This window comes from Temnothorax longispinosus, chromosome 6 (assembly GCF_030848805.1).
Source record: "Temnothorax longispinosus isolate EJ_2023e chromosome 6, Tlon_JGU_v1, whole genome shotgun sequence".
Lineage (NCBI taxonomy): Eukaryota > Metazoa > Arthropoda > Insecta > Hymenoptera > Formicidae > Temnothorax > Temnothorax longispinosus.
The window spans coordinates 23,721,793-23,745,064 of NC_092363.1; the positions used below are offsets into that span (position 1 = coordinate 23,721,793).

At 32.9% G+C, this 23,272-nt stretch overlaps 1 protein-coding gene across 1 annotated transcript in view; it reads right to left on the reverse strand.

Moving 5' to 3' along the window:
* LOC139815459 (pyroglutamylated RF-amide peptide receptor) overlaps window positions 1–23,272 on the reverse strand; it is a gene marked incomplete at its 5' end in the record, with an annotated part of 113,707 nt that overhangs the window by 26,711 nt on the left and 63,724 nt on the right. Inside the window, 2 exons of the mRNA XM_071782388.1 lie at window positions 4,385–4,508; window positions 20,360–20,481. Coding sequence (XP_071638489.1) covers window positions 4,385–4,508; window positions 20,360–20,481 — 246 coding nt within the window. The remainder of the gene's footprint in view (window positions 1–4,384; window positions 4,509–20,359; window positions 20,482–23,272) is intronic.

Sequence of the window (23,272 nt, forward strand, 5' to 3'; positions counted from 1 at the left end):
TTTATAACAGTTAAAATATAATATCTACGTAAAAAAGACCTGTACCTTTAGATGTAGTATTTATTTGACTACAAAATTTTCTTGTGCTGAATTCAGTAATGTAACTAGGAAAAAAGTTATTATTGTTTAAAGAATATGAGGAATACTGTTACAACCGTCCCAACCCCCGGGACAATTGTAACAGTAGAGGGGAACGATTGTACCACATCATCTATAAACAAAATAATGGTTATTTAGTAGGTTTATGTAATCAATCTTACGAATTTTCTATAAAAAATGCAACTTTAATGATAAAATAATTTGTTACATAACAATATCAGTATTTTTACATTATAGCAAACAAAAACAAATAATACTGTTTTCTCAACTGAAAGATTATTTATAATCATATATATTTAAAGGATTAGGTTAAGTTGAAGTTGTCCCCGAGCAACGGGGACAATTGTAACGCTACAACTGTTCCCAGGCATTGATGTTACAATTGTCCCCTAATGATATTTTATGATTCGAAGTAAATTTTTTACTTAAATATCTGGATGAAAGTCAATCGTATTATGCAAATCATCAACATAAATAATCACTAAAACATATAAAAATAAAACCTTATACCTTCGGCATAAAAAAAAGAAAAATATTTCAGATTTTATGCACGTAAGAAAACTTACTTCAGGAAGGAAAAAAGTAACTTCTTCTCCTGCACACGTGCACGTTCCGCGAGGGGCGGCAATGAACTAAGGAACAAATGCCGCTCTATCTAGCGGATCTCGCCTCGCGGTCATACACATGTACCTTTTATAGTTTAAGAAATATTCACGATGTTACAACTGTACCCTGTTACTTTTGTCCCCGGTCTACCCTACTAGTTGCTTCATCAAACTGAATGCTTCTTCATCTAAGCGTGTTAACAGATGTGCGGCTTGCTTTTCTTCTTTGATATCTTTCGCCGTAAAGTACAGCTCTAGTCGTTCCACAAAATTTTCCCAATTGTCTTTGTGTAGGCAGAATTCCAGCCTAATGCTGTCGCTCGCCATGTTGCCCTCGTCTGAGTCGGTTGCTGCCTCGTTACTCGCAGCGTCGCTGTATGAAGAATCGTCAGATTCACTTCTTTTGCTGATTTTCGTACTCTCTTTACCGTCTTTACTGACCGCCTCGGCTATTTCACGTTTCACAATTTTTCTCAACAACTCACGTAATTCATCAAACTTATTGCTGGTACTGCATTCGATTCCTCTTTTTTTCAATTCGGCTATTACACCTTTTTTATCCAGGTCTTGTACCCACGACGTTCCTTGTTGTCCTTGCATGTAATCCTACTTTTGCACTGTACCTTCCTGCCGTGTTATACGCGACTCGTTTTTCGGACGCTGGACAACACTTTATTGCTAACGCGTTTCGCCTACCCGCTACGCGTGCCACGTTGTCCTGATTTTCTTGAATCACAGCACATGGTTCGACTTGTCGTTACTTCGTCGCCAGTTGTGGTGTATTCAGGATAGGACTCAAGTCAATCATAGAACAACGTTTATTGCTACTCGTATCTATATACATACGTCGTGCTTAGGAGCGTGCGGTGTACGCTTTGCTAGCCGGGCGTGAACTGGCCTCGCCTTCGCTCGGCGCTGCTCCGCTCGCTCCGTCGCCGCGTGCCAGTGTTATTGTTCGCTACCGTGCACGGTCGCGCTCCGTGATACATCACACTTTTAATGAGAGATTCAAAGGAGAACCTTGTGGAACGATAAGAGATTTCTATTAATTTTTGATAAATACCTCGAATACGAGAAATTAAAACATTCTCATTATTTTAAGATATGACTCGATTATATATATTTAAAGTATATTTAAATGTAACATATATAATGTATATTGCGCGTTATTTATTATTTCTCTTTATGATTGTAAAATTCGCTAAAGCTTCGCAGAAAATAAGAAACTATTTTCATTTTAGGCGCATCGCATGTTCTCTTTGGCTACATTCTATTCTCAACTATTTATTCATAACTTTTATGCCAGGCCCGCGCAAAAATTTCATTTTCTTACATCCTTCATTTACTTTTTCACAAGAATAAGAATCTGTCGTACGAGAGACCTATTCACCGGTGAGCCTCAATTCGAGACCGTTATGTGCATTCTTGTGGAAAATAGATTTCACATCCCGATTTGCGTCACGATTACAATCGGTTTATCTCCGACGTCATTGAAGGATTATCGAGATATGTAATATCGAATAAGAAAAAGTTACCGCAGATAAATCGCAATACAATCCTCCGTATATATACATATAACCGATATTTTTCATCGTAAGTGAAGTAAAGATGGAACCAGCTTGTACTCAGCATCAAAAGGATATATATATCTTTCATCGGAAAAACGGAATCTTCTAAATGACAAAAAATATATCAAACAGACCAAGTTTTATCCCGTGTAAAATTTTGTAAACTATAATGTCGTTTAATCGTGCGAATGTTTGACTGACTCGATTAATAAAAAAATTAATTTTAAGGCTCCTGCTGGCTGGATTGTCAAATCCGCGTTGACAGTACACACAGCATCACGTCTGGCAAAATTGTGAACTAAAAAATGTAAAAACTGATATAGCTATATAAATTATTCTTGCAATGTATAGCGCTATTTTTCGTTTTAGTGTAGTGTTTTTGTATTTAAAATAATAATTGTTATATAGTGTTAAAATACACCGAAGACTCCCATTTTGTTATAATCTGATATGTGAAAGCAAATATTTATTTCAATTCGGCAGCTGTCGAACAGTTTGTTTTCGTCTTTGATTAGGCACAATTTAATTCGACATATATATGGATTTTCGGCATATTTTACAAGTCTATTACAAACGCTATTTTACTAAGAAACATTTTTATTTTAATGTACGTTGCAAGACTTTTCATGATATTTTTTTCGCTTCTGACGTCAATCCAAGATAGCTGCAGTGAATGAACAGGAGCCTTAAGCTCGACTTAAAAGAGTTAAAAATTTCAGATCACGTTTACATTTTACATCCAACGTTAACTCGCGTGGATCAACTCGACGTAACAAGAGTCAACTTTCATACACAAGTAAAATTCAAAATCAAATAAGCATAATAAGTGTAATGTATCTATATAGTTAAATGTAGCGTATGAATATGATCTTCAGCACTAATATTGGCGATGATACGATATTCTCAAACATCGTGAAAATTCAAAGAGCAATGCAACGAACTTTTATCTGGGAAAATAACGTAGAGAGAAGTTTTCGCGGAGATAGAAATCCAATCACATCGGGATTCCTTCGATTTTTCCCTACGCGACTTAGCGATGTATCTTTTTAACGCTCAGATAAATCGCCATTCATTAAAGTAAATGTGCGAAGCAAGGTGTATTAGTTTTATCGGACGTGCAACTGCGGGGCGTATCACTCTCGGATTTCGTGGATACACATCGCGCGCGTATGCGAGATCGAAATATTGCGAGACGTCATGTTGCGATAAACGATAATACGGGAGTAACGCGCTGCGCGGAATGGAACGGCAAGTGCAAAATTAAACAGATATATTGTTTTCGAAACTGTTTGCGATCAGTTAAAAATCAAGCTCTCAAATGCAGGTGATGTCGCGTTCGATGTTCACTTGAGATAATTAGTTTTGTAAAAGCGTAAAGATTTTTTTTTATAAAAAGATTATTACACAGAATGTTTCAGATCCGGAATAGACAACTCGATATATTATTTATAGAGGGTATCCCACGGAAAGGTGTTGAAACTTATTAGCTTTTATTCTGTAACGCATACAGGTATCGGAAAAAATAAAATTGCGTTTAATAGAAAGCATTTCACAGTTTAATTTGAGTATACTATAATGGAAAACTTTTACTCAATTTTATTTGATTATATAAAACGCAGCAAAAATCAGACAATTCTAATAATACATGTTTTCGAAGTGTGCACTGTTACTATTTAAACAAAAATCTATTCTTAAAAGTGGTTAGTAGTATAATAAATGGTATACAAACTGGTTTTAAATAAAGCGTTCGAAGCATGCAGGCCAATGTATTTCTTCCAGTTTGAAATCAAGTTCTCTTTGCCGAACTGTGATGTAACTCGAAGTACGTGGAGCGAGACACTACCGTGTCTCTTGATATAAATAGCGGAAAATTAAATGCTTTTCACTAATTAAATATCACGAATAAAAACAAATAGCAGAACTTATAATTAATTACATCATAATTAATTTCAAGGTAATTTTATTGGTTTGTGATAATTTTAAGCGGATTCGCTTTTTACAAGACGTGATTGTAGTTTAGATTTATCGAAATGCTTAACGGAGAAAATGAAGAATAACGAGATTTTTGTTATAAGGAAACATTGACTACTCTAAAATTGAAAATACGCGTACCTGTGTAAACATCATTGGTATTCCCAACAAAAATGCCGCAATCCAAGTTATGATCACAATCCTACGGGCTTGGCTTATGGTGCACATGTACTGCGCTCTCATTGGATGCACTATCGCGTAATACCTGAAACAGCATCAGAATTATTCCGAAATAATTTAGAGTTGAAGAATTGTATTTGCAAACTTTTAATATATTTATAATAACATAATTATACTTTTGTATTAAAAATTATATCATAATTCACGATATAACGAATACAGAAATAAAACGAAATATTCTAATAAAGATACCTGACGATACACATACATTAACGTCAAAAATTATGTACAATAAAGCAGAATCGATTATTTTATTAAAGATTATAAATAAATTAATATCAATATTAATAAATAAATGCACCGCAAAGCGCAGTTTTGAAGTATCTTCGAAAGAGCTTTATACATCAATCGCGGTCTTCACGATGCCACTTCTATTAAATATAGGTTCAAAGCACTTCGTCTCCCTTTACGGGCTAACATTTTTCGCGAAATGGCATTTAACGCGGCGTGGATATTAATTTAAGTGTACTTCGTGAATATATCTTCCCTATGGCAAAAGTATAATAATTCGCGACTCGAGAAGATCGCATAACGGCGAAATATTGAACGCGCAGCATTTCGTTTGCGCAGACCACGTCGATGCAATATTCTCGTCGAAGTTACTATCTCGAGACAATCATTATACGATCGAGATGAAATCCGAGTGAAATCAACTATTTTACGTAATAAATATCTATTTTACGTAATAAATATCAAATGTATCCCTTTAATCAGCAACTACGAAATAAAATGAGAGAATTCAATAGAAAAACTTAACAATTGCTAATTCAGAAAAAAACAAAATTTATTTTAACAAATAAAAGAAATATGTGTAACAGACTATCATTCCCAAAATATTCTTTCTTTGAAATAAAAAATTAGAAATTTAATTAAAAGTTATTTATGGTTTTATACATGCGTCCCTATTTCTATTATTTTAATATTCTAGCGATAAAGTTTTTGTCTAAGCTAAAAGTAAAAATTAATCAATTTTCGAGCAAAACAAAGGATGTTAGCTTAAATTAAAAAAAAAAACAATTTATTACAATAATAAAGATGAGATTTTTTGTCTAATTAGAAACTGACTTTTTATTAACGAGAATATTGAGATGTCCATAATTTGTGAATGATTGAAAATAGAGGTTTTCAGCGAAGTATTAAAAAGGAAAATTAGATGATAAAACTACATTCTTTACTTATAAATTTAAAGGCCAATTTTTTATTTTTAAATCTGTTCATTTTGAGCCACATTCTTAATTTTATGATTTTATAATACAGATTTAGTTTTGTGATTTATAAACATATGCAATATATATATTAATTATTAGAAAATTACAACAAACGATGCTTTCTCTTGATATTTTTGTTAAGAAAAAATTGCAAGTTATTTAAAAAAAATCTATTATTAAAAAAGTAAATATACAGCCAGTATGTACGCAAAATGAAATTAGCATTATTAAACACACTCTCTAAATCTGAATCAGTGAATAGAACTGCTGAATCAGTACTAGTACTGATATCAGTGACTATTCACTGATTTAGATTTAGAGAGTAAGTTTTTGAATCAGAGACATTTTGTTGTATAAGCTGCAAGGGGGAATTACCAGCACAAAACCACATATAAGTACAGAGACTCCGGATTCGAATTAGAGGGAAGTTAAATCAAAGGGACACCAAGGGAAAAAAAGCCTTTCCGATCGGATTCCATCTGATATAAAGGGAAGAACATAATAAGCTGGTGAAGAGAACCAAATCGCGTAATAGAGTGGAAAAGCGGTCGAAGCATTTACGCTGCACTGTGCCATTGCATTTTCTTCCGCAGTTTCCGCCGGGTCTCTTTTTATTTGCGATGCGACGAAAAGGGGCGAACAGCCGCCTCCTTGTTTTCGACGGCGGTATTATCGTCGCCATGAATACAAATTGTCCTGACTGTGCGCGCACGCGATGCGCGGGAGAATCAGACGGCTCGCCGATAAGAGCGACGAATAAGTCGCGTCAAATGGAACAAACGACAAGCTATCGCACGATTTTTTATCGTTCGCAAACCGTTCGCGTTTTATGACCGCGCGAGATTGCCGTCGATGCGAAAATCGTTTCGCGTTCCAACGACGATTTTCTCCGGCAGAGGAGGGAATTATATTAAAATGTCTGAAACGACATCTCGACGCGAGTGATTCCGTGCATTCGTTTCTGGATCAAGTCGCCGTTTGCATCATGGAAAAAAGTAATAAAACTGAAGTCAATTTCTTTATTAAAGCATTGGCAAACAAGCGAACGCTGCCGTTTGTAAATCAGTTCACATTTTTTAACTCTATAATAGGGAACTTTGGAACTCAAATCTCAAAATCAATCTTTCAACCTCAAATCTCTCTCTCAATTCTCGTGAATTTGAAGAAGGGACATGCTTTCAGGAACAGATATATTTTATGATTGCTCTAACTTCAGTTTTGTTTATTTTTCACAATGTAACTTTTTATATACCTGCACAAAGAGAAGAACTTAATAAATTTGAAATTTTTAAGCGAAATATAGAAAAGATGTACAGTTGTTCCAGGTCAGGTCAATAATATTACAAAGAATCATTTTAATTACAAAGAATTAAAGAAGTAACAGTACAAAATAATAATATTTAATTAAAATAAAATTAATAAATTTTTTTTGTAAAAAAACTTGGCGCTGCTTTTTTACTCCTGTCGCATTCTTCCCTAAATTATGTTTACTGTTTTCTTATTCAATCAAAAATCTTAGTACTAAATGTTTAAATTTTAATGTTTCAAAGTCTAGCAGCGCCAAGTTTTCTTACAAGAAAAATTTATTTATTTTATTTTAATTAAATATTTTTATTTTGTACTGTTACTTCTTTAATTCTTTGTAATTAAAATGATTCTTTGTAATATTAATAACTTGTTAAAGAGAATTAAGAAGCTATTACCACTTGGGTTTTATTTTTTAAAAGTAGTTGCACAACAATTATTTTTTAAAGCAATATACATATTTTCTTTGCAATTGGCGCAATTTAATTTAAAGATTTCACATCTTTTTTTGAAATACATGTTACTTGAATTGAGTTAGATAACATAATTTTGTGCAGGAGAAATAAAGCTTCCATTTAGATTGAATTTTTAAATTTACAAAATACATTGCGTGTACTTGGCGCCTTTTTTTACCTTTTTTGAAAAAGGTAATTTTGTACTCATATCACGCATTTTGTAGTGTTAAGCAGGGATCAGCAAAAAATTTCCTTTTTTTATTTTTTAATCATTCACAAAATTAGCAATAACAACTAATTAAATTTTTATTGAATTAGCAAATTAGTATTTAGTCACAAAAAATTACTATTTACACAAAAATTAATAATATTTAAATAAGAGTGAATTATACATTTCTCACAAAAATTGAAGAAACACTAAATTTTTCTTTAAAAATAGGCAAAATTCAAGCAGCTATAACTTTGTCAAAAATGAACAAAATTTAGATTTAAAAAGAAAGGATTTTAAAACTTAAAATCTCTACTTTCTCGAAAGGTTACTATTATTTTTTAGTTTCTGTAAGAGTTTGGTAATTTTTACATATAGAAAACTATGAGCTGGACAAAATAGAAAATTTTCCTCTTATTTTGTGGGCCTGTCACGTGCACAAAAAAAAGTCTACGAAAATTTTCGACTTTCTAACGTAAAAGCTTAAAGTTTTCCTTGCAAAATCTTTTTCTTTTAATGTTTCTACGATTTTTTGTTACTGAGTTATTGCGGATTGAATAAAAAATGAGCATTTTTTACTTTGATTGCTCATAACTCCCTTAAAAATCAACGTATTGCAATTCAAAAAACAGATTCTTAAAGCTGAAACTTTGCTCTATTGAACGGTATAATTGCCAAATTTTTTTAAATAACATGTAGACATGATACAAATAGATGAAAATAATGTAAAAATTAGTGATTTTTCTCTTTTTTATTTTGACCTAGAAAACAATTCTACAGAACAACACAAATTTATTCTTTATTATGTTTTTTGTACTTTTAAGTACTCTGCATTTAAAAAAATTTGCCAAAATTAAGTTTTGGGAACTGTTAAGGGAACGAATAAATCTCATGTATTCTTACGTATTTTGAGTCGTAGAATTTGAAAATGGCCATAAAAATTATGTCTCTAGCAGAGAAAACATGGAAAATAAAAGAAAATGCAGAAAACCATAAAATTGTTTAAACTCTCAGACGTAATTTTTTGACGTTTTTTTACGTATTTTAAGTCGTAGAATCCGAATATGATCATACAAATTACATCTGTAACGGGAAAACGTGGAAAGTGAAGAAAAATGGAAAAAAATATAAAATTGTTTAAATCCCCAGATGTGTAATTTTCTTATGTTTTCTTACGTATTTTGAGTCACAAAATCTTGAGCCAGCTATGTGGGAAGACTCAAAATACGTAAAAAAACAAAAAAAACGTAAAAAAATTACGTCTGGGAGTTTAAATAATTTCATGTTTTTCTACATTTTCCTTCATTTTCCATGTTTTCTCCACTATAAATTATATAACAATTTTTATGGTCATTTTCGGATTCTACAACTCATAATACGTAAAAATATGTAAAATTTATTTGTTCCCTTAACAGTTCCCAAAACTCAATTTTGCGTACTTTCCTTAAGCAATTTTACAATCTTTTGTACGTTTTGCTCCATAAAACCATGGTGGCTAGTGGCTACCATGAAAATAATCTCATAGCTATTTGACAAATTTTTTTTAAATGCAGGGTACTTAAAAGTACTAAAAAAAATAAAGAATATATTTGTGTTATTGTTCTGCACAATTGTTTTCTATGTCAAAATGAAAAAGGGAAAAATCGCTAATTTTTACATTATTTTTATCTATTTGTATCATATCTACATGTTATTTTAAAAAATTTGACAATTATACAGTTCAATAGAGCAAAGTTTCAGCTTTAAGAATCTGATTTTTTTGAATTGTGATACGACGATTTTTAAAGGAGTTATGAGCAATCAAAGTCAAAATGCTCATTTCTTATTCAATCCGCGATAACTCAGTAACAAAAAATTGTCAAAACATTTAAAAAAAGGTTTTACAAGGAAAACTTCAAGCTTTCACGTTAGAAAGTCGAAAAGTTTCGTAGATTTTTTTTGTGCACGTGACAGACCCACAAAGTGAGAGGAAAATTTTCTATTTTGTCCAGCTCGTAGTTTTCTATATGTAAAAATTACCAAACTCACAAAAACTACAAAAGTAGAGATTTCAAGCTTTAAAATCCTTTTTTTCTTTTAATTTAAATTTTGTTCATTTTTAACAAAGTTACAGCTGCTTGAATTTTGCCTGTTTTTAAAGATAAATTTAGTGTTCTTTTAATTTTTGTGAGAGGTGTAGATTACTTAAAGAATTGGAAATTTGTCAGAGAAAAATTTCTAGTTCGTGAAAGTACTAACTTCTAATTTAGGTAAAATAGGTAATGAGGTTGCCCTAAATACTAATTTAGGTAAAAATGAATTAATTTCTTTTGTAAAAACTGGTAATTAGTAGAAATAAATTCTTTATTATTAAAATAATTAATAGTTTATTAAAAATGAATGAACTATTTATTTAAAAATTAATAATTAATGGAAAATAATTATTAATTTTTTCAATAATAAAGAAATAGTCTCAGGTACTTAAATTACTTATATTTTAAAAATTATTAATTGGTTGAATATAAATAATTTAATTATTGCAGTTAAATATGGTTTAAAAAGGTAATTATGAAGGAGAAGGGCTTTCTCACCGATTTGGCTGAAATTTTACAATTTTGTATATTTTGGTGCGTAAAACATTAAGTTAAAATTATCGCTCTCAATTAGGAAAAAAGTTATTAAGTACTAAAATTGATAGTTGCGTGGTTAGAATGTCTGTCATACCGACATGATGTAGACGCACATAATTATGCGTGGTGACGTAAAAGTGCATGAAATTACAGTAGTAATACAGGTATAATGGCAACCTGTCCTATAATAGTCTGGCGTCTTACTTGAATTATGTGCTATTATATAAACTTTTCAATATACCAATTATTTTCTGCTTTAAAAAAAACATAAACTCTATTTCTATTATCTTTTTTAACTATATGGTTAAAAAAGATAATAGAAATAGAGTTAATGCTATATAAATACAAAATCAAATAATAGCACACAATTAACCCGTTGTGGTCACACCTCCTAAAAATAACGGTGGTCACACGGGGTCCAATGGACCCCACAACAGTTTCCATTTGCGTTTTTTTTGATGTATCGACTCAAACCTTGAACTGGAATTAATTTATGACTTTCTCTTAATAATCCAATAATTTTAAACAATTTTTTATGTTGAAAAAACGTAAAAAAAAAATTTTTTTTCGAAAAATTTGACTTTTTTCACAAAAATATTCATCAAAATTTTTTGAGATAGAGCAAAAAAACTATGTGCGTTTTACTCTCAAAATAGTATACTTTTAAGAAAAAAAAAAAAAAGCCTGGGGTCCACTGGACCCCATGTGACCACAACGGGTTAAGCCGGCTACACACGTTCCGATAGAACTGCCAGGTATGCCTGCGCCGGCACGCCTGTTAAACGTCTGTGCAGGTCTACCGGATGTCTGTAGTGCACTCACACGTTTCGGTAAACCTATCAGTATTCACGCTGACTATGGCATTGACAGATGACGTTTTAGCGATAATCGGCTTATTATTAGCAAAAAAGTGTTTGAAACGTAAAATAAAACGTGAGGTATGGTGTAAAGAATGGCTGAAAAAAAACAACGTTATTCATATGTATAAACTTATTAAATAAACTGCAGTTTGCACCTAAAGATTGGCATAATTATTTACGGATGAATGGGGAAACCTATTTAAAGCTTCTTTGTTTAGTTACTCCAATAATTAAGAAGAAAAATACTGTTATGAGGAACTCCATTTCACTGCACGAGAGATTATATATCGGATATATCACAGATATATCGATATATTGGGCTCCGGTCGCCTGCACAGGTCAAAATAACTGCGCAGTTTTATCATCTACACGTTCCGATAGACCTGTACAGAGTGCCTGCGCAGACATACCTGACAGTTCTACCGGACCGTGTGTAGCCGGCTTTAAAGGCGCCAGACTATTATGAGAGGTTGCTGTTATACTGCACTATTACTGTAATTCCATGTACTTTTACGTCACTATGCATGATCATGTATGTACATCTACATCATGTTGGTATAACATATATCCTAACCACGCAACAGTCAATTTTAGTACTTAATAACGTTTTTCCTAAAATTGAGAGCAACAGTTTTAACTTACGGATTTATGTTTTACGCACCAAAATATACAAAATTATGAAGTTTCAGCCAAATCGGTAAAAAAGCTCCTCTCCTTCATAATTACCTTAAAAAATAATTATGTTAATGTTATATATAATATTCCCAAATGATAATTTAATTATAATTATATTGCATAATCTTAAATCTTACCTTGTTAAAAACTTCATTACCAAAGTAACCATACCATACTCCAAAGTAAAGTCTCAGTGTAACAGAATTCAAAATGTTAGTATCTAAATAGAGAGAATCGTGTATGCTCAATCACGAGAAAATCCATTATCCACCAGTCTTCAAATATCTGCAGAAAAAATCTTCTGATGACTGACAACGAATATAAAAATTCGAGGTAAAGTTTGCATTAAAAATATAAACTAGTTTGTCCACCAATTCCAAAAACTTTACTATTATAATTTTTATTATGATAGATATATTTAGATTAAATATTAATTAATCCTTTTAGAGTCTAATCTTTTTTATGTGTGAGAAGAACATATTTAATTTAATTATTTTTTAAAATGTTAGAGATTGCTGAATACAAATATAAAATTTACCAAAATTTATTTTGTTGTTATTGCTTTCGTGAATAATTAATATTTCCAGACACCAAGATATAAAATCAACGTCTATCATAATATAAAGGCTTTATCGTCACAAAGTTCAAGTCTCAGCGTAGAATGTTGGATAATAAGCGATTCCCGAGTCGTTGACGCTTTCATACCCCGACATATATTTATTAATATTCTATACATTAATAATTGACAAAGAATATAGCACGTAAGTAGAATCAACAATTCATTAAACTAATATTGCATATAATTCGGGATCGTTGTAATGACATTTATTTCAATCGCATTTTTGACTCACAAGTAATGATCGAACCTCCTTAACGCACTGAGCGACGAGCGCACACGGCACACGGCACACGTACGCGTATATGCTCTTTTCAGTGTAGCAACATTGTCATAAAGGGGACCCGGGAGGGAAGCTCGAGATGTTCTCAAATGCCACCTATCGAGGCAAAAGCAACCGTACGGCGACGACGAGGACGTTTCTTAATTGTAAAATTTATTAGCATTTCAGACTTTGCATCGTAATATCTCCGCTCGTAGGGCACGTAGCGGAAAAATAAAAACACTCTTATTATATAAATCGACCCCAAGCTATCGATCAAGCCTACTTAGAACTTGATCGTTCACTTGTTATTGAGATCTCAAAATCTCGGGTACTCGCAACCGCAACTTGTGCGTTCGCATAAAAGAGTCACGGTGCGCGCGATCTCGCTCCGCGCGTACCTAACGCTAGACACTACCGTGTCTCTTGATAAAACTTCATAGTCTTATAGGAAATTGAATTTGAAACAAAAAAGTTCCGATAAACATAGGTCCGGAAACGTTTTGTTAAAAAGTTATAGCTATAATTAACTTCAAAAAATCACGTTTTTTAATGATTTTTAAAAATAACTAACTACTAATTATTACGTTAAAGCGAGCGCTACGAATGTAGTGTTTACACAAAAATTATCGGAAGGTGGTTTTTTCAAGTTTCTGCTTTTTGCGTTGTTTTAAGCTTATTTTCTTTTGAACGTCTTATCAGAATAAAACAAAATTGGTGTAATTTAGTTTGTTATTTAATCACCCATCAGATTTATTTTGTTACTTTTTTCAAATAAATAAATAAATAAAGGGTTTTAAGATGTTATTTTTAAACATCTTAAATATCACCGGAGTTTCAAGTTCCTATTTCACCTGCGTGGGTTGGAATATGAACTTTTTGAACAACCCTCGTGTATATCACATAAGACACACAAGTGCAACTACTTTAATCTACTTGACATTCTAATACTACTTGACGTTCTAATACTACGTTTGACATATTCAGCACATATATCTTTGTCAAGACACGTAGCGTGACACATATATAGGCTGCGTTCGGGGAGCGCGCTATTAGCGCTATTGCATCATTCTATCTTTATCGCTCATCAGGTGTAAAACAAGGATAAAATAAGCAAATAGCGCGCTCCCTGAATCCAGCCATAGTATCGTTTGATGGCGATAACTTAAAGTTCAAAAATTTTACACTTTCTCGCTTCGTAACTCCCACTTTTCGATTACATGAAGAGCGTTTCAGGCGACGTATACACATCGAACTCTACGGTAAAATGTTTTTAAAACGCTTTTCGTGTAATGCAGTCCTAGGAAGGGATTATTAAACATGTTTATTGCATTACCAAAATACGTAAATGGAATTTAAACGTCGTGGTAAGATAATCTTTATAAATATCGCGAGATAGTCTGCTCGCTCATGTAAATAACTATAACACAAACCATCAGCGAAGGAAGGTACAATCGATTAGGAGCGTTCTGCCATGTACATATCCCTTGCATTTACTTCGCTTAGCGTTGCAGTATCGTTGATTGTATCACGTTGCTATATAGACTACTGCTAAGATAGTACACTCAGTTTCTTTAAGCTGCTTATGTGCAATCTAATTGTCGCGCTTCAACAGATCTATTCGAGATGGTCTACTTAGTAATTATGCACCGCGGATTAAATTGCTAACGAGCAAATATCAAATGAAAATTGCTTCAAAAATAAAATTACAATTAGTGGCGCAACGTACGGCGCAAGGTATTCCAAAACTTGAGTTTGAATTTAATGTTAAGTATAATTATATTAAATTTAATTATTAACTTTAATTTGGTGTTTTTAATTATAAGGCAAACAACTCGAAATCAATTTTTTATCGCTAAAACTATTTTGTTTATTAATGTATTTCAAGACGTCTACGAAGCTTCGTGTATAAGACGAGATAATATTAAGAATTTTAATATTAATAATATAGGGGAGACTGGGGCTGGTTGTTACACGGATAGGTTGTTACAGTGCCAACGGTAGTTAAACCGAAAACGCTATAGTAACGTTAGAAAAAGATAAATGATCACGCCAGTGTCGGCCGACATACCGCGCGAGCTAGTGGCGCTGGCGTTCTTGTGAGAGGAGCCCGGACAAGCAGCCGTCAAAAACGCAGGTTTGTCTATTGGTCTAGCACTTGTTATCTAAATAAGCAGAAATGTGTATGTTGTGGTATATACTCTCTAATTCCTTCTGTTTACAATAAACCTTACTTTTATAAACTTTACAAATATTTATGTTTTAATATTTAATCTTAAAATTAAAACAATTTACCCCGTGTGATGTAACAACCATCCCCTGGTGCGGGGTAAAAAGTTACATGTCTCTTTTTTCATAATTTTTTAATTTATATAATTTCTAATGAGCGGTTAGATAAAATTATTATTAAATTTAAATCTCGATTAGTTACTGAATCTAGCAAGCCTAGATTCATTTATAAGAACAACATAATCAAAGAGTTGAGACACTTTATAAAAAAAATGTCACAGCCCCGGTCTCTCCTAATATTAAGAATTGTATACAGTAAAAATTTTTGTGTATTTTTGTTAAAAATGGACCTTGTTAAAGTTTTTGTGTTAAAAATGTAACATAATTTTCGTTCACAAATTATCAAACTTTTCTTTATTATGTGTTAAATTATGGACATAATATTTGTGTCATAATTTGACATATTCACATTATGATTATGAACACAAAAATTTTAGTGGACTGTTTCAGACATATAATTTATGTTATATTTAACACAAATTATTTTATAATATTAAGAATTTTAATCGTAAATACCTATAGATACGTCACAAAAATTATTGTTATAAGTACATTCCGTAAATTAGTCCTTTTCTATTACGCAAATAAACCCAAAGTTTTCATGATCAAACGTAAATCAGAGCAGAGAGGGAGCAAGTAATGATTTTTCAATTTTACAGCTGGACATAACGGAAAAGTGTTTGCGAAGTTGGCTCGATATAGCGAGCACTATAAATAAAAGAAATATCTTTCGTCTGCCAGCGGATTTATGAGCCTCGAAACTCATGACGAAACTGGGTTGAATCGGATCCTGACACCGTAGAAACTTACTGTTTTATTTCGCAAAGTCGCTTTAATTACCGCATACTCTCTCCTCCTCCTCCCCCATCGCCGTCTCCTGGAAAAAAGGCTGAGTACGGCAAATCCTCGCATATTTTATGCAGCTCCAGTCCAATTCTCCCCCTATCTCGTAAGCTTTTCGCTACATGAAAGAATTGCGCAAAACAAGCGGTGATTTTAAGTTAATCCGCTCGCTCCAACTCATTACTTTCTAAATACCAGCACTAAGGATCAATCCTTGCATTAACGAAATAGAATTATATAGAGTGCCTCAGTTTCTTTAAGTAAAATCTCCACCAACGTCGCAGCGAGTTTCCTCAAAAGAGAGAAAAGAAAAAAAAAACTTGTTAAAAGAACAGTGAAAAAGTGAATAAAACGATCTTATACTTAACTCTATTTTTCCACTTGAAAGGTCAAACATATTTTTTTACAAATGATCATTATCGGATTACAGTGTTTATTAGATAGAACGACCCGAATACGTCCGGGAAGGAGAATGGAATTGCACTCGAGACTTTTCTGTTGCAAGTATCACGAGATTGTTGTCATCCTTGGACTAACGCCAAGTAGCCGAGTTGGGTACCCATGGCGCCTGCTGTAATTACTTCACTCGCTCCGTAGTTTTTTCATGGAAATGCAACAACCATGCCAGACATTCGCCGGGGTTGCGTAATTAATCTTACCGTGTACATTCTCGATATCGTCGAGATATTCCGGGGTAATCTCATTTAACCCCGCGGGACGACGACGCGTCGCGTCGGAACCCGAGACGGCATGTGAGGAAAAACGTCAAGACTCAAGGCGGAAATTCCTTTCAACGCTCCTCTAGTCCTCTCAATTTCATAGGGATAACGCCAAAAAGGGGGGAGGGGAGGGAGGGCAAACGTCAGGCGATGATCGCCGTGAGTTGCTCCGTGGGCGACGTAAAGTTCTCAGATTAACGATGGATATTCAATTTCACAGTATTCATGTTGTCGCTTTACTCAGACGCGAGAGAGAGAGAGAGAGAGAGAGAGAGAGAAAAGAGAGAGAGAGAGAGAGAGAGAGAGAGAGAGAGAGAGAGAGAGAGAAAGAGAGAAGAACATAAAGATCGTTACGGGATGAATACGTCGTCTGAGCGCAATAAAGGAAGAGCACCCGCTCGCAACCGGAAGTACGGTTCCTTCCGGCGGTCTTCTACGACTTCTTGCCAAGTCGAAAGAGCACAGCTCGTCTTAACTGATACGGAATAATATAGCTGTACGATGGTAAAATGTGCAAAAAATTTAGATAATATAACCGTAAAATTTGTTAAAATTGTGAATATATAATATCAATGTAGAATTATTATAATTAATTGAATTTTCTTTTACGTACTTTTGATATACGATCCTCATTTATTCTATAAATGTAATCTTCCCATTTCATGGATTTCTCGAATCTTTTTCCTTTTTTGAATATGCGCGGGATATCCTAAAATACTATCAATGTCTCCAGCATTTTTGGAATAGAATATGAATCTAATATCATATATATAACAAAAAAAAAAAGAAAAAGATTCCATAATATTAAACCAGTTATTAACTTCTGTGAAGATAACCTCGCGCTTTTTTTTTTTATTTAATTGTGCTGCATTGCGCTGTAAGTATGCTATGGCTGTACTGTAAAATCTAGTAATCTAATGAGATTTTGTCATTAAAAAAAGTTTATTTGTCTCGTCGAGCACAATCCGATACAATTTTTAAAAATTCGAAAATGTCAAATTTTTGTTTTATCCCTTACTCTCTTATTGACTTTGGAATTCATTTTTATTTATTTTTTTTTTAAGTTCTCTGTTATCAAGAGAATATAATAAAACTCGTAGAAACACAATAAATCCATTATAACAGTATTTATTTATTGTTATATTTATTTATTGTTATATTTACTTTCCGATTTTTTATTCTACTAAATGGATAGATATATATGTTTTTTAACAGCACAACGTGACACAAGTTAGTATTGTTTTGCTTAAAAAAACTGATATCAATCGGAAAATAGCGCGGGGTTAACAACATTTTGTGGTAATTATGTAGAAATAGATTCCGATTTTAATAATTTCGAAATATATTATCATCACATAGAGTATACAGAAAAAAAAGAAGTGTTAAATCAAGACTTAGATTCTTGTATATAAACAAGAATCTATAATCTTGAAATGAGATATAAATTAAACGCGCGCGCGCGCGCGCGCGCACGCGCGAAAAAAACCTGTTTGAATGAAAGTATTTATATAGTTTAAAAAAAAAAATAAAATAAAAAGTTGAAATTCTTATAAGAAGATTATAAATTCTTGCTTTTATACAAGAATATAAGTCTTGATTTAACACTTCTTTTTTTCTATGTAATATTGTGAAGATTGCAGCCGGCGCTCGTTGTTTATTAAAAAAATATTAACAAATATAACTGAGAAATATAATAGTTTGTGTTAGTACTAAGGGAAGTAATTTGCTGATAATGTATATATAAACAGTACACATGTAGAGCCTATCGCCCGCAAGGGGTGGATGGAGGGGAGTGAACCTCGGTCACTGAAATATATACTAACTGGAACGAACGCTGGGCCTGCCTGTACGATATGAGAGAGAGCATGTCAAGAGATGTCTCGAGCAGCGCTCTGTTTTTGTCTGATTTTGATCGGCTTGTACTTCATCCTCACTCCATCCTCCCCACTCTTGACTATGCTGTGGGCTAGACAAGGAGAAGAGAGGAACTAAGGACTTCTCTCTCATATCGTTCGCCTACCGTGGATTTCTATAGCAGCGCTCATTCCAATTTGTATATATTTTAGTGACCCCGATCCGCCTTGAAGGAATGGTGGAAAGTTGAAAACCTAAACCGTACAATGACAGACCTCGTTTCGTTCTATAAGTAGGGGTGGGGTGAACCTCGTTTCGCGTGGATGGACAGCATTGTACGGTTCGGATTTCCAACTTTCCACGCGAACCTTTCGTCCACCTCTGTCTACATGTGTACTGTCTATACACACATCAGCAAATTATTTCCCTTAGCACTGACACAAATTGTATATATTTCTTAAACTTTAAATTTATATATTTATAACTTTTAAACAAACCATGACTAAAACCGGCTAAAACCTTTTAAAGGTTACTCAAGATAATGACCTTGATAATATATCTTAAAATTATTGAAATCAAGAGGGGGGAGCTCTCTATCTCTCGCATAATTATCAATTTTGTTTTTTCTAAGTTTGTACCATAATACAGCATAAATGTACCATAATACAGCATAAGTAAATACAAAATTCAAAAAGTACGGGGATATTCATAGTTGGTTGTTACACATATTGTCTGTGTATAACACATGATACGGCACGCAATAATATTGCGGACTATTGTAAATCAAAACTAGATGTACCAATTAAATGTTGAAATTTTATCTCTGAGCGTTAGTCAGTATTACCTTGAAATTTTGTAATTATGTAATTTAAAAGTTATGTGTAGCGTGAAATACGAGATGCTGCTTTTGCATAAAAGGATTTTACCCGACAACTGAAACTGTTGTACGTTTGTCTATTTTTTATGCTTTGACCTAACAGGACCATATGATATCATATTACAAAATACATTTCTCGCATTTTCAGCAATTTATTTGATCGCACGCGGTGTTGACATTTTTTACCATTTGCGTTGCCCGCGACGCTAATACATACATATAGCATTTGCTGTTTAAAAGAGATTTCAGATTGCATATTTATTTTTCTGCAGTAACCTTTCTCTTTCCATTAATTACATCAAATTATATGAACCGATCATTTAGCGCAATTTTACGAATCCTCTTCTAAAAATGGCATGTCATCGATATTCGAATCTATCGAAATATTGTTGTCCATCGCTTTTCCGCGATGCCGATTGATTCTCTGTCTGCGCTTACTTTATGAGTGACTGTCATGGCATATTTTGACAGTTATGTGGTTAATAGTGTAATAGTAACAGTAAAATATTAAAGTTTTAAATAGCGCGCGCGCGTAGCGCGCGCCTGTGATGTCTAGTATTCAATAAACGAAGTGAGTTAAAATCTGCAACGAGAAACAAATTAAATAAAAATTAATTATTACAATATTATAAAAATTATTACAAGAATTATTTACTTACTTGAAGTAATATTTAATAAAACGGTTATTTAAAAAAGTAATATTTTAATAAAAACAATTATTCTTGTAGTCATACAAAATCATACAAAAGTTTGTAATTTAAACTCTCGTTATTTCTAGCATTTTTCCCGAAATGTTTTATTAAATTGTCCTTGCACAGTTTTTCCGTATGTAATTACATATGCAATTTTAGATCAATGCTCAATATAAATTCAAACCACTATTCGGTCAATTTATGCAATCGTATTTGTTATGGCATTATACTTTACACAAATCATATAACACGCGCCATCCTCGTTGACTCTCGAACGTTCGCGAATCCTTTTCCAATGCAATTGATGTTCGATTGACCTGCTTGCAATTTACATACGATCATAATAACCGCGACGCATAATCGATCGGACACAGCAGGAACACAGCAGGTACAAGTAATCTCACCTCTCGATCGACATCGCGGTGAGAGTGACGACCGAGCAGATAGCCGACACACTCTGCATGTAATGCACCGCCTTGCATAGAAAGATACCCATGGTCCACGTGTAGGAGAACAATTTCGCTATCTGCAACAAAGCAATTGCAATACATGAATATTCGGAAAAGAGAGAAGGGGTGGAGAACTTCAAGGGGGGAAACTTTCAGACTTCTAGCCTGAAAATTTCTATTTATTAAAAAAGTTTCTGACTGTTGGTCATTCCACTTGCCACGTCCACGTAATTATAGAGAAGTCTTGTAAACACGTAACAAGAAGAGCTCGCAATTTCTTGCCAATATATAAGGTATTGAGAATTGAGATAAAAAATGAATCGCGCAGTACCTCACATTTGCACTTCTTTTAAAAGATATAATTTAGAAATTTTTTTTTATCTCCTTTTGTTTCTTAAGAAATTTTGACGGGAAAACTTTGAGATTTGAATTAACAATCGAATCAATCGCATATTATTATACGTTCGCGATACCAATCGCTGCAATGTGCGTAATATTGCGTAAACAGGCATCGAGCGGTTAACCGATGATGTTTCGCGGAAAGCGATGATAATCCGCGTTATTCGTGATGATTAAATCGGCTTAGCACCGTGCACATACGCACGCAATTATATCGGACGAAGTCTCGCGCAGGTAGGTATGGTAGAGAAAGGGGCGCTTTAATCCGTCAAATAGCGCGGTAATTGCGCCGGAATATCCGAGTGCGAATGGTAAGAGCACGCGCAGGCACGTATGCGATGCGCCCGGGAATGCGAAAGCCTGAGATTTCGTCGGTCGAGATGGTCGAGATTTCCTCTGTCTCTTCCAGCTTAACCCGTCTCCTCCCATGTGTTCTGTCTCGCAAACGTATGTACCCGCCCGTGTAATGCGATTTAATAATCTGTTTGTGGCAATATAAGATAATACCGAGCGGAAAATGATTAATGAATCATCGCGAGAAACGTCCTTTCCGAGCTACGGTCCAAATTGCGCGTTTGCTTTAATCCTAGAAACTAAGATAAATGAAATAAATGAAATATCGATAAACGTTGTTAAAATAACAGATCTTACACATTCGTCAATCTTATCTATTTTCTTCTCTTCTTTTTTTGTATTTATCTTCGTCTTGCATAAGAAAGAAGCTGGTTAATAATTCAAATAAAAAGAATATGTTTCTCTCCAATTTTACTTCGCAAAATAAAAAATTTCAATTTTATAGTATTTTTCAATATACAGGGTGTTCCAGGTCAGGTCAATAAAACTTCAAGATTTTATAGGAAATTGAATTTGGAATAAAAAAGTTCCATAAACACATAGGTCCGGAAAACGTTTCGTTAAAAGGTTATGGCTAATAAACTTCGAAAAATCGTTTTTTTATAATTTTTAAAAATAACTTTAAAAAACAGTACCCTTTATTTATTTAAAAAAAGTAACGCAATAAATCTGATGAGTAATTCAATAACAACCTAAATTACACCAATTTCATTTATGATAAAGCGTTCAAAATTTCTGATACCGCGTTTAAAAGAAAAAAAGCTCAAAACAATGAAAAAAACAGAAACTTGAAATTGCGTAGGCGTAGATGCCAAAAATGTATTAATAAACAGGGATAACATTTTGAACACATTTGATAATTTGGTTAAAAATTATTTTTCTTTTACTTTTAATAAAATTGTTGTCCCTCTGAATGGTCTTATTGATGTAACCTTTGTATTATTCCTTTTCTTCAATTTTTTAACAAAACATTTTTATGTTTATAGAATTTTTTTGTTCCAAATTTAATTTCCTAGAAGAATTTAAAGTTTGACCTGACCTGGAACACCCTTATATATAGAGCATTCCATGTCAAATCACCGAGGATTTTTCTCGACCATTTTTGATTTGGCGGAAATTTTTTCGTGTTTTTATACTAAATGAAAGTAGCTTCCATAATTTTTTTTTTTAGATTTTTATCTCTACCCATACTTAAGTTATGGATTTTTTCAAAAAAATGCAGTTTAAAATTTCAAATGCCTGCAACTTTAAGAAGAAAAAAAGATATTGTAAAAAATGAGGTAATCTTTTTTTTCGTTTTTACTGTACTTTTCGAAGAAAATATCGAAAAAAATTTTAATGAACAATATGACTTTTTTTTAGGATTTAAGTAAAAAATATTTTTTTTCTTAATGCGACCGTTTTGATTTTTTTCAAAAAAATCTCAAATTCTAGACTTAGTTTCGAAATTGTTAAGCCATTGATGAAGATGGGATTTCAATAACTTCGATTTTTTAAGGGACTTTTTCTTCATTTCTTTTTCAAAAATAATTTTTTTTAAATAAGATAGACTGTACCGATGGCTATCAAAAAATTTGATAAATTTAGGTAGAGATAAAAATCTAAAAAAAATCATGGATGCTACTTTCATTTAGTATAAAAACATGAAAAAATTTCCGCCAAATCAAAAATGGTCGAGGAAAATCCTCGGTGATTTGGCATGGAATGCCCCATATATATTCCTTAATATATAAAATTATAGATATTAACAATTTTATATGTATTATTTCAATTTTTCAATATTTTGTCAAATACTTTATAAATAATTTCGATATTATTAAAGCCGAAAATTATTAGTATAAGGTAAGAGAACTTATAAGGAAATAAATGGTAATTATAGGACGAAGCGAATTTCTCTTCATTCTTTACTAGGAAAAAAGTCACTTAGCCATTTTGCAATTAGGATCGAAATGTCACCTCACTGACACGTAGAAAAGCGCTCTTCGATCACTCATATAGGGATACCTATAGGGATTAAATTCGAAACTTCCTCGTCAAAGCAGACTTCCCGGCTTTAATCAACATCCCCTGTGTCAGACGCAGGTGTTTCTTTGTCATAATCGATCTCTGACGTTA